The 13,212-nt window shown below is 49.9% G+C and overlaps 1 protein-coding gene across 6 annotated transcripts in view; it reads left to right on the top strand.

Moving 5' to 3' along the window:
* Positions 1-13,212, top strand: part of LOC149327703 (ubiquitin carboxyl-terminal hydrolase 8-like) — a 269,416-nt gene that overhangs the window by 129,866 nt on the left and 126,338 nt on the right. For all 6 annotated transcript variants that reach the window (XR_016285926.1, XM_089562390.1, XM_089562388.1 and 3 more), the window contains one exon: positions 11,397-11,539. Coding sequence is in view for 5 of the 6 variants with exons in the window: in XM_089562390.1 (XP_089418516.1) it covers positions 11,397-11,539 (143 nt within the window). In the remaining variant the exon portion in view is untranslated. The remainder of the gene's footprint in view (positions 1-11,396; positions 11,540-13,212) is intronic.

Below are 13,212 nucleotides of genomic sequence, written 5' to 3'. Positions count from 1 at the left end.
GGCAAAGAAAAGTTCATTACACGCCATTTACCCGCTTTGCACTGTGAGGACAAATTTCCGGTAACCGTTGGCTGTTGTGTGCCGCCTTGTATCTCCATTTGCCTCTGGCTTTCCTGTTGTATCATACCGCGCTTATTGCTTTGCGCTGTCATGCCATCATGCGGGGAACATCGTAATGCAGGTCTGGGCATGGGCACGTGGTTGACTTATACGCAGCAATGTCTCGCATACATTGCACATTACGACCTTTGCGGAGTTTTTAGGGCGTGTTTGCGAAATGTCTGCACCCTCCTTCTTGAAGCCTTAATTTTGGGAAAAGATTACACACATGTAATTGCTGTGGAACCTCCAGGTGCTAGTCTGAATTGTGTTGCAGCTGCCTGAACGGTGGCTTCACTGCTGGGCGCACCCTCAGGAGAGGAGTGGCTTAGCGAGTGTCACACAGGGCTGCAGAGTACTGTACCCAGGCCATGCAGTGCCATCCTGAAAGGAATACTCTACTACAGTGTAATCCACCTAACAGACATAACGATATCTCACTTCAATTTCTTTAGATTTATCAGTTCTCCCATTCCCCCAGGTAAAAATGAACCGTGTACAACGACACAGTTATCGGCGAAATACCGGATACAGCGATAGGATTATGGCCACCCAGAAGGCGTTTACGACCAGATTTTGTTGGAAATTTTGATAATGTTTTGCGACCAAATTTTGTCTGAAAGTTTGATAAGAAACAAAATACTTTGGATGGAATGACATAACAATTCCCCCAACGGACCAGCGTGGTTAAATCCGTGGGGGAGCTTGCCTACGGCCGTCGGAACCAAGCGCCATTCTCGTTTACAATCGCTGGAGGTAGGAGCTTGCTTGCTGGCCGCCACGCAAGCGACGCTGTCTCACACGAGCGTAGTTCTGCCCGTTTGTGCGTTCGTGAACTGGGTAAAAAATTCAGGGGCCACTTTGACGGCCTGAAGTGCGCGAGGCGAAGGCCTTTCCACGCAACTGTGGCTGCACGGCCGTTGGCACACACGAGGCGGCTATGGGGAGACTTGGTTTGGCTAGGCATGACTAATTGGGCCATGACTTACTAGTCATGATTGGTTAATGACTAGCTACTCATGACTAACCAGTCATGACACGGCTGCTAACGACACTATGAGGCATTAAAGGCTTTCGCCTTAAAAGTGGCGCTGACTAAGCGCAAGGCCATATCTCTTAAGCCGATCCCCCCCTTATGTCATTGAGATGATTGAGAATTTACTTCTAGAGAGATAGCTTTACTAGCCTCGTTCAGCCAAGGCCATCAGCGCAGTACATTTTTCCGTCAAATAGAGCAGTGGAGGTGCAAGTGGTGTGCCACATGACTCGCCGCTGCACCAACCACCGCCTTGCCAGCTGTGACTTGCCGATGTCTTGAAAGGGAGACGGCGCCGCTCTTGCTATGGATGAAGTGAGTCGGCTGGGACTGTCTGCACTGTCGGGACGTTCTCGTAGACGATGGGCAGAGTCTGATCATGTGGCTGACATTGCTGATCTTGCTAAGTATTCAGCTACAGGCAGGGAAGTTAAGCGTGCCAAGCTAGCAGCAGAGACCAACGAAGAATGAGAGTGTTTACTGGCTCAACAGCACTTCAAGGATGCCGAAAGGCGGCAGCGAAGAGCTCTGGAGGCAGCCGCTGCTGCTTCTGCCTCTGCCACGACTTCGGTTTTGGCGACGGACAAAGACGTTGAGCTTAACCTGGCTTAGCAACACAGTATAACCAGGCATAACAAAGCGCTGGTGGGGGTGAAACTTTATTTCCCACAAGGACACTCGGCTAGGTGCCAGGTGTAGAGGGCAGCTGCCACATCAGCACAGAGAGCCCGAAGCTCTCCGCCGCCGCGCGGGCCTCTCGAAGCTGGTCGTGTAGTGAAGAACTTATTAGTACTTTGTCCCAATGTTCCTTGTTCTTGGCGTAGGCATCACTCGATGCACAACCACACAGCATATGGTTCAAGTCTACACGTTATGGGGTCACTCCGCGTCCAGCTGGCCGGGAAGGCGAGCTTCCGTGCTGGCTACACGCGGGCGTTTACTCGTACGCGACTCGTGTCCCCTACCTGTGGCGCAGATTCACAGCCAATAGGCAACGGCAGGGCACGCTAGGAAACAGTTTATTAACCTAATGCAAGGCAAAGCACAGTGTGGAAGAATGTTCTATCCAATAAAAATAGAGCAGCTCACCAAGTCGTCGTTGGGTCGCGGGCAGGGTGGGGTCCGTCGGGGGCTGCTCGCAGGAGCACTGCGGCAAGACACGAGCTCCTCCTTTCAACACCTTGGGCATTCGTTGCTCGGAGCAACCGGTTGCGTGCAAGGTAAGGCGTTCACCCCTTCATTCCCTACGGGGCCGTCTTGCAGGGAGCGAGGAGAGTGGCCTGCTGTCCCCATGCCCGGCAGTGCGCACACTCGTCTCGTGACTCCGGCGCGGGGGCGATGAAGGATCCTCGTGGATCCCACAACGTTCACTGCACTGTTCACACACATGTTGTCCGTCATAGTCTGGGTCAATGTGCTTCATGCGCCAGGGGTTTGTTTGGAGCAAGCGTAATGTGACCGATTGGCTGCTTGTTAATTTCTTACCCAAGAGCGGAAGCTGTCATCTGCCTAGGTAAAAGTGCTTAGCTCGTTGTGCGTGAATAATTGATCCCTGTACTCGATATGTGGGATAGCGGGGGAGGGACGCAGTCGTTGAGTCCTCGCGCCGCCGCGTGTGCGATCTCATTGAGATTCCGCTGGCCAAGCTACCCATGTGTGCCGGGTACTATACGATGGAGTGATCGGTGATGTTATTTCCGCCTAAGATGCGTAGCGTCATCCTGTCTATCCCGCCCATGGCGAAAGCTCTAATGGCTGCCTTAGAGTCGCTGTATACAGTTGTGAAGCTCGAGTCTTTAAGAGCTAGTGCTATCGGTGCTTGTTCAGCTACCTCTGGCTTGTTGGTGTAAAGCGTGAATGAGTTACGCGTTCGCCCATGTCCGTCGATTAGTCTTCTTCCTTGATTGTGGATCGGGTGTACGTTTCTTGGGAAGGGGGCACTTTAATTGCTTCTCGCATGACTTTAGGTGACTGCAGGACGTTGCCCCTTTCTGCTATGGTGCTCACGCCGAGCTTGACGAGAATCTCTCTGCCCGCTTTGGTGTTTGATAGGCGTGCAATCTGTGCCGTGTGCTGAGCCTCGATGATTTCGGCAAGGGTATTGTGCACTCCTAGCTGTAGGAGTAGATCAGCGGAGGTATTATCCCCCCCGCTGTCTTGAAAGCTCGGTGTATGTGTACCTCGAGCCTTTTCCGGTGTTTTTTTTTCCACTTGAGCATCGCAGCCATGTATGTGATGTGACAGAGTACAAAAGCACGGTCCATTCTAATGGCGTTGTCCTCGCTCAGTCCCCTGTGCCGATTCATGATGCGCCAAAACAGTCGGATCGCATTTGCAGTCTTGATCGGGATGCTGTCCAGCATCACCCAGTTGGAGCCGTTACTTTGGATGATTAATCCTAGAATTTGTATTTTGTCAACCGTAGGAATGGAATTTCCACCCCTGTCGTGTAACTCTACTGATGGAGTGTGGTGTTTGCGCCACTTCTTGGACGGGCACAGTAGAGGTTCTTTTACTTTCCTTTTTTTTTACTTTCCTTCTCGCTTGCTGTTGCGTAGCGAGGTCAGGCCGTCTGGTTGCCGTTTTGGCCTGGTCTTCTGATTGGCATTAGCGCGAAGGATGGTGATGACGATTTTGGTTTGAGAAACAAAAAAAACTATGAGATTAGCATACAGTCAAGACAGCAGGGAACACAGGGAGAGCGACAACAGAGCGGAGCCTTCTCCCGGTCAGAAGCTCCTGGCGAGAACCCCTAGGTTCCCGCCAACATCTCTTCTTAACCCCTCAGCTTATCACTGATTGGCCCGGCCCCCTCGGGACGTAGCAGTCGCCTGTGGCCGTGTATTCAGGCGGGCCCACAGTACTTCCAGCGACACCGACGTGACTGAGATAAGGCATACAACAAGAGAAAGCGCAACAAAATCATAGCACAGCATCTTCCCCTCAGGAAGCACTGACGAATCTAGGCAGGAGTACACACACACAAACGAACAGAATGCCATTTGCCCTCTGTTCCTCGAAATGGCGCCAGCCAGCAGAAACAAAAGCACACGGCCAAAAGAAAAATCGTCTCGGCGCTGCCTTTAAGCTGCAAGTTCGGGCAGTGAACGTAGCTGAGGTGTATATCCTTCCGTGCAGCTCAGGAACTATGACATGCCGCCATCGAAGCCGCCTGTTAACTAAAAGGAAAAGAAACCTAAAGGCCAGCGTTTGGGACACTGACCAGGCACAATCCGTGTTCCTGTGCATCACCCAGAAGCGGCGCCGTTTGTCCCACGGTGAATACACGGAGTTGGCACACACACTTACAAACTAAAGAAAAGGGAGCGTTCCCCTGAAAAGCGGTGCAGGTGAAAGAGCCGTTTAGGGTTTTCTGCAGCAGGGATCCTCCAAAGGGACCGAGACGAGACTGCCGGCACGCTTTAACTCGCGTAGCCGGCTAGCTCCTAGGTGTCATCGCGACCGTGTTGACAAACAGCTTGCAGGCCGGCAGGAGCACACATATTTTGGCTGCTGCGTGGCGGTCTTAAGCCCAGTGGCTCTACAGGCGCCCTGGTCTTTGGGGGTGGTAGATGAGCAGCTCGGATTTCCTTGAAGAGCAGCGAAGTCCCATTGGGGTGAGATGGGCCTCGGTAACCGAGATGGCTTCTTGCATGCGAGCTTCCAATTCCGCATCGCTCCCACCGGTGCTCCGGATGGTGACATCGTCTGCGTATATGGTGTGCTCCACATCGGCTATTTCACCCAGTGTGCAAGAGAGCTTTGTCATCGCCAAGTTAAATAAGAATGGTGAAAGTACTGAGCCATGTGGTGTTCCCTATCCGGAGAGTGGCCATTCGATCCTCCAGGAACTCCTTGATGTAGCGGTAGAAGCATGTTCCGCGACTGTGGTCAGATATGGCTTTGAGAATTGCTTGATGTTGGATGTTGTCAAAAGCTTGCTCCACGTCGAGTCTCAGTAGCGCCTTGAGGTCTTGTGTGGGACGACCCATCAGACTTTTGTTTATTCGTGGCATAGCATCTTGCGTTGAGAGATCCGGCCTGCAGCTGATCATATTGCTACGGGTCGACTCATAGAAGATGAGGCAGGCAAGGTGTGAGGGCGCTTGGCACGTGCTCGGGCTCCGAGTCCTGTGCAGTGGCCTGTGTGTCGGCATCCGGTGCGCCCTGGGCTGGTGTGAGTGTACCAGTGCTGTGCGTGGTGTGTACGCCATGTAACAATATTGTTGGGGAAGTACTCCTTTTCTTCTACGTATTCCGATAGTCTGCATCAATCTGGAGAGAATACAGTGGTCACTGCCAAGGTCTATGCCCGAGTTGTGCCAGGCACATTTCTCTGGGCCCCGGACGAAAGGGAGGTCCGGTGTGGTGTCCCGATGTGTGGAAGTGCCACATCTGGTTGGGTCTGTGATCAGCCTGAAGTCGAGATCGGAGGCTGTCGTGAGATCTCCCTTGCTAGAGGGATACGCGTAGCCCCAAGCCTGGTGTGGGGCGTTGGCTACCTTTGGCGATGTGCGCAGTCTTGCCCAGAATGCCTCTGAACCCTTGCCTCGTATCCTTAGGGCTGCTGTACAGATTTGTGAGGAAGATGCTTTGCTTGTTCCCTACGTGGTCGTTCGGTGTGATCTCGATCGTGAGGTGTTCTAGATTGCAGGCTGTGTGGCGGATGTCATGCCGAATGTACGGGATCTTCTTTCCAATCAGTAAAGTGATGCCTCTGCCTAGCTCGTTTCTGTGGGCTTCGGCCTTGTAGCCCGTAAGGGCCAGTTCGGTAGTGAGTGTTTTTTGTAGCAGGATGACGTGTGGCTTCTCAATTTCTGATTTGACCATCTGCAGGAGGACCGCCCTTTTTCTGAGGCGATCCCCCTGCAGTTCCATTGCCAGACGCGCCACTGCCATGTTGACCGTTGTAGCCCCCTTCGCTTGCAGGGAGACCATCGTGAGGTGCGCCTTGCACACCGATGCGTTGTGAACTCATCCTCTCTATTGCCAGTACTGCCGTGTTGTTTAGACACATTTCCATTTTCTGTACTTGCGTGCTAAATATGTCCATTTCCTTATCATCATCATCATTTATTTTACCCTTAAAGGTCTCTGTTGAGGCATTACATAAGGTGGGGGGGGGGGGGGGGGGGGGAAGGAAATTCAACTGAGAATAATACATTAATACAACAAAACATAATGCAATACAATAAAATTAAAAACGATACATCACAATGCAACGTTGGTCAATAATGAATGGCGAAAGGCTGATTTAGGCGGTAACAACTAGAAAAAGAATAAGTGTAACTGGGTGAAGTTTGAGACAAATGGGCAGTATCTTTTATTCAGTACAGTGATTAATTAATGCCAGTCAAAATTTAGTAGCGTCGCGCTCGTTAACAATGTAGTCGGGTAGCAGGTTCCAATTTTCTATTGCAGTGGGAAGAAACGATTTATTAAATGCTAAGGTCGATCCATGTATACGTTGAATGCTGAGGAGGTTAAACAGGCGGCGCGATGTTCTGATGGGAGCTAGTAATAATGTGTCACGAAGATCAGGAAAATTGTAATATAATTTATGAAAGAGGCAGAGTCGTGCGATTTCGTCGGAGCTCTAGTGGCTGAATGTTAAGTGCAGATTTAATCCTGGTGATACTGTTGTGTCTATTGTAGTTTGAGGATATAAAACGGGCTGCTCGGTTTTGAATGGCTTCTGAGGTGTTAAGTCTGCTTGGTGAGGATTCCATATGCCGCTGCATAATCAAGTATGGTACGGCTGAATGTTTCGTATGTTAATTTTCGAACAGAAGGAGGGGCTAGGTACACTAGATGTAAGATGTGTTCCGACCAGGTTAATTTGCTGGAGACAGTGATTCCAAGGTACCGATATGATTGGGCTTGGGTTACCGTGTTTGACAGGAGTGAATATGCGGATCTGAAGTTAGAGCATTTTCGAGATACTTGCATGAATTGGCACTTTGAGACATTCAGCTGCATAAGCCAGTCGGAACACCACCGTTCTATTATGTGTAAGTCATTCTGAAGCGATAGTTGATCCCTGTTAGTGACAATGCGACGACAAAGGATGCAATCATCTGCAAAAAGCCGAATCGTGGGTGAAACACCGGAAGGAAGGTCATTAATGAAGATTACAAAAAAGCCCCGCCGCGGTGGCACAGTGGTTACGGTGCTCGGCTGCTGACCCGAAAGACACGGGTTCGATCCCGGCCGCGGCGGCTGAATTTCAATGAAGGCGAAATTCTAAAGGCCCATGTGCATTGCGATGTCAGCGCACGTTAAAGAATCCCAGCTGGTCGAAATTTATGGGGTTTAACGTCGCTTTGGGACGTTAAACCCCATAAACCTAAACCAACCGAAGATTAGAAAAAGAAGTGGGCCAAGAACGGAACCTTGGGGAACGCCTGAGATAATGTTAGTAGTACCTGAAGGATGATTGTCGATTACTGTGTATTGGGAGCGACCTGTTAAAAAGCAATGTATCCATAACAAAACGAGAGGATCGATGGACAGTCCAGAGAGTTTAGACATGAGGCGAAGATGGGGCACGCGATTGAAGGCTTTAGAAAAATCTAAAAGGATAATGTCAGTTAAGAATGAAGAGCCCGTATTTAAGTGGAGGTCAGTAGTAAATTCAAAAACCTGAGTTTCACACGAGAAACCGGAACGAAAATCATGCTGTTTAGTAAAAAAGAAATTGTTCTGATCGAGGTGTGATGCGACATGTGAATATATGATGTGCTCTAGAAGCTTGCAGGCAATGCATGTAAGAAAGATTGGGCGATAATTGGAGGGATCTGATCTGTTACCTGCTTTAAACACCAGCACAACTTTGCTTATTTTCCAATCTCATATTCTTGCTCATGGCGTCCTTAACGTTTGATTGCACGGCTATTCGCGGTTGCGTTACAGCGCGCTTTTTAGGAGGCGTTGTTCTCTCTGTCCGGGCATCATTATTTTTAATTCTTTTTGTGTCTCTCAATCTCAACGAGTTGGGGAGTTTCGATATCGGTTGATGGTCTACTGCTGTTCGCTTTACCTAGTTCAGTTGATTCGAGTGTTAGCTCGGTATAAGCAGCTTTTAGCTCTCTTAGTTCCTGTTCCAACGTAGCTATCCGCTCTTTATCTCGGTTGCGGGACTCACTTTCCTTTCGTCGCAGCGCCTCTGACCTTGTCCGCCCACATGCCACCGCCTCCGTTGTTCTTTCCACCGAAGCGCACCTGGGAACGAGCCCTGCTTGCCCTCGTTCCGCCTGCTGCTTTTCTTCTTCGATTGGTTGCTCCAGTCGCGCTCGTTGTCGTCGTGCACTTACTACGTATGGAATGGGGTAGTGTTTCCTACACACCTTGTCACGTGCAAGCCCCCCCACAGCTTGCATTTCGAATCGCACACGTGGGATGAGGTGGGGTTAGGAAGTCCACAGCCCCCGCATTTGGTGGAGCCCGGCTCGGGGCTAATGTCTGCACGATGTTTGCGTTTGTCGCATACGTAGCATGTTTCCACTTGTCTGTGATATAAGTAGCAGGGTACCAGTGTGGGTCCATATCTGACGGAAGTTTGGGACGTGAAGTCCATCAAACACAATGATCACTGATCCTGAGTCTTTTCGCCGCTAGTGCCAAGGGGTTGCAGTCATTCATGATGTTTCTTTCAATCGTCCTGTGATTGTCGGCAGTGTCGATGTATCTGATTACCCGTTTGCAGATGTCACTTGGGGTAGTTTCGTAAGCGCTGACTGCGCACTCTTTTCCGGCTATTCGATTAGCCCTTACGTCCGCATACTTGTCTGCATTCTCTCGAAAGGGCGTGCTCGCCACCATGATGTTCTGCGTAATATTGGGACATATAATGTCCTCCGTAGTCTGCTCAGGATTACGTTCAACTGCTTCCATGGGGGCTTTGCTCACTGAGGTAGGTACGATCTTTTGTGAGTTCAAGCCGCCCTTTGGGCGAAGCGCTATCTTGAGGCTACGAGTGGCATGCGTGAGGCTCTTCTCACCCGCTTCATCATATTAGGAGGCGTGCGAGAAGAGCTCACCTGCCCGCCGCTGGCTTGCTGTGAAAGTTGTGCAGTGGGTGATGGGGCGCCGCGTTCCTCCTCCTTCGTTTTCCGGCTGGTCACCACTTTCCAGCCCGTCTCGTCCTCCTGTCCATTAGCTGTTGCTGAAGTAGTCAGCGTTGCTGGTAAATCCTCCGCAGAGCTATCCATTTTCTTGGTAGAAACTGCCATTGTCTTCGTGTCGCGCCCAGCGCGAAGGGAAGGTGGTGTCTCGCTGAGCTAGCGCGTTCCTGGGCCGATGCGCATCTGGTGGGTCGGCTGAGCCCAGCGTCTGGCGAGCGCGCCTAAGCTCAGTTCGGCGGCGGCGTGGACGCGGTAGAAAGGTACTTGTAGATTAGTCAGAAATGATGGCCCACCTCAAAATCAGGTATCCATGGATTGCTTGCAACTTCACGAAACTGCTGGTGCAAGAATTTCGGCGAAATTCGATAGAAATCGCTGTGGAACCATGCGAAGATGACGAAGCCGATGGGAGCACGTCCACACACCTCGGAAACCGCAGCGCTTTCCTTAACTGGGCTAAGATGCAGCCTTTCTTTTTTTTTTTTAAGTGCTAGCTTTTCTTGGCGCGTTCCACCGTTTTGCACTGTCCGCAATGCAGACTGGCAGTGCACCAAGATGCTGTGCGCCGATAACATTGCGACATGTATCTTTCGATGGGCGCTCCAGAGGTGGTGAGGGTGCCTAGCTCGGTGAACTTGGCAGATCGCTGGTGGCAGTGTCTGCATGCATGGGAGAATGTGTGGGTGCGTTCTTTTTGTTTTGTTTTTTTGCTGGCCGAGATATAACAGTAATCGGTTGCAGTGTTCGGATTTTCCAGTTTTCTCAACATTGTTATACGTGGGTTGCACTATTCGACAATGTTTGAACTCGTCCAATATTTTTTTGCTGTCCAACTTTCTTTCATGCGCCTGACTCTCTTGTTCCGCCTCGCTTCATCTCTTAGCCCATCCGAGCAGAGCCCTGTGGCACTGAAAGAAAGCTGCAACTAATGTCTCTGGTTGAAGAGAAATTTCACCAGGCCGAGGTGCAGCTCTACTATGCTTCACTTTATGCTGTGCTCATTATTCTCCTGTGAAGGGGCCATGGACATCAGATTTTTGCTAGCATGTTTTTGCTTCCAAATGATGCATCAGACATAAGTATTCATGGATCACCCCATCAGATTGGCCTGCGACCGCTAGATAATGTATAATTGAATATTTTTGAGACGCTGTGTCGGTTTCATCACCCCAACCAATGGATGGATGTGATGGCCTTTAGGTCAAATGAGGCTGTTTCGTTGTTCATTCAAGCTCTTGAAGCAGGCTGATTGAAGAGTTGTAGTGTGCCCCGCCGCGGTGGCTCATTGGTTATGGCGCTCGGCTGCTGACCCGAAAGACGTGGGTTCAATCCCGGCCGTGGCGGCTGAATTTCGATGGAGGCGAAATTCCAGAGACCTATGTACTGTGCCATGTCAGTGCACGTTAAAGAACCCCAGATGGTCGAAATTTTCAGAGCCCTTCCTACGGCGTCCCCATCGCCTGAGTTGCGTTGGGACGTTCAACCCCAATAAACCAAACCAAGAGTTGTGGTGTGTATCAGCATCTGTATTGTGCCTCACGTGCCCCAAGGCCAACTGCACGTCACGGCTGGTCAGTGAAACTGAAGGAGCATGAGAGAAGAAAGGGAGATTCCCTTGTGAACTGTTGAGTGGCCACAGTTGAATACTATGCGGTGATCCACGCATCATTTGAGAGAGGAAAACATGCAACTGAAATTCGGTGTCCTTACTCCTTCTGGAATGCGGACGTCCCTGCAGTGGTGCAGGAGCAAGACGGGAAGAGTGGAACAAGCACAAGCTGGGCCCAGGTCGTGAAGAGTCGGTGGGCATGTGATGCGAAGGCAGAGTAACCAGTGGTTGTTAACGGAGTGCATTCCAAGAGAAGGCAAGCCTGCAGCAGGGGATGGGGTGGTTGAAGCTGGCAGAGGGCAGGGCTTATTGGAGAGATGTGGGAGGGGTCTTTGCCCTGCAGTGGCCCTAGTCAGGGTGAGGGTGCGTGATTTCATTTCAGCGAAATTTAGCACTGCTGGACTTGGTGCTACAAAATGGGGTTAGAAATGGGATTAATTTGATGAGGTTGAGTACAGTGTGTGGCTGTGGCATGATTTAGTCGTCACACAGTGCCCCTTTGTTCAGCCTAGTCATGTCTCCTGTGCAGATGGCGTGTACTTCCCCGACCCAGACAGCCTGTTTGCAGCTGAGCAGGGGCACAAGCTGCCTGTGGTGGACCGCACCAAGAAGCCCAGCCTCCTCCCCAATGGGCCCCTGGCAGCATCCAGGAGCAGCACGGGGGGGCTGCAGGTAGGGTTTAATGCTTCCGCCGCAGGAACTCCATCTACACATTCCGAGCATTCGTAGAAAGCTAGACTTACTGACCTGTGTGGCGCATTTCCCTAATTGAGTCGGATTAACGTCCGGCTCCCGCCCTTGACCAACGCGTGGAATGTCTTTCAGCCAGCTCCGTGGAGGCTTTGCTTTCGCTGTATTTTGTTTTTTAGGTTGCCGTGAATAAATAGTTTCATTCGCAGATAACATAGCCGCAAAACCAGCCCGCAGAAATAAAAATGCACACGGACTAGTATTTGCTTTCGCGTATTACTACGTATTACTCCACCGATGGCAGAGCGGCCAGCCTCCAGTTAGGGGAACTCATTTGCATTCGATCTCGAACCGAATGCGTACTCTGGACACCAGATACGCAACAGAAACAAGCGACGCAAAAAAATATGCTCACTGCCAAACTTGGAAACTGTATTTATTTAGTTCTGCTAGGAAACAATCAATGCTGGTGTGGATCTGTTCACACTCGAGGCTGTCGTGGATAGCTATTACTCTCAGCCTCAGCAGCAGCCAACAGCAGCGGCCGAGCGTGAAGCAGGGTCTTTCCCGTGACCATCGGTCGTTTTGGGTTGCGTGTTTCTTGCTGGTTGGCGCGCCATGCTCGTTAAGCTCGAAAGTACTTAACTCTTTCGCTACCGCGGAAAAATGGACGATTTGGAGTGTACTGAAAGAAAAAATTTTTTCACAAGAACTAACACACCTAGCACATATTGCAATATATGAAATTGTAGCTTATTAGTTACTCTTCTGAATGAAACAAACAGATGAGTTGTGTGTGCAAAAGTAAATGAACATTTATTTGTGAAATTTGCTAAAAACATAAAAAAAGTGTACAGGAAAAACAAAAATTACCGGCTGCACCAAGCCAGAACTTCATTAGAGAAAAACTGGAATATACAAACTGTTACACATGTTTATAGCTGTCATTATTCACAGTTTCAGCTATGAGAAAAAATTACTGCATTTTCCATGGCCTGTCAAGTCAGGGGTCATGACTGTGGTGCCACTGTGAAGAGCAATCAGGGGTGGAGATGTGAAGCAGAGATAGACTGACAGGTGCTTCCCATAAGGTTTTATCTTTGTTCCTCCCTTGTTCTCTGATAGCCGAGCTTGCAGTTTCTTCTTTCTTTCATTTTTTCGGTTGGTGTTGAATGGATTCTACGGGAGGATTGGGGGCGTGGACTTCTTTTCCCTCATCATAGTTGAAGATTTCTTGAATGAGCTGCTCCCTGAAAGCCAGCTGATAAAATTTGGTATTTTAGGCAAGCTCTAAAACATCAGGATCGCTGAAATAAGTTTTATCGACGTGGTTCAAAAGCCAGGACACTTTCCATGTCTTGCCAATAGATGCTGCCGCCACTGAATCATCCGGGACCGTGCAAAAAAACAACAACAAAAAAAGCGAAAAACCAATTTTGAGAAATGATTTTTGATTGCAGAGGGCCAGAATAGATTATTCTGGTATTTCAGTAGAGATATAGTCGTGGCAGGTCAACAATTTCAATGTATATGATGATTCCAATGAATATCAGCATCTCCAACAGATTCACGTCTTCCCATGAGCCGTCACGCCGAGCGTATGTTTCATTGCTCAAAATCTTCATCCATGCATACCTATTAGTGTTTCCGCACAC

This window comes from Amblyomma mixtum, chromosome 10, assembly GCF_055824585.1.
Source record: "Amblyomma mixtum isolate Tamu chromosome 10, ASM5582458v1, whole genome shotgun sequence".
Classification (NCBI taxonomy): domain Eukaryota; kingdom Metazoa; phylum Arthropoda; class Arachnida; order Ixodida; family Ixodidae; genus Amblyomma; species Amblyomma mixtum.
This window is presented reverse-complemented; position numbering and strand designations above follow the sequence as displayed.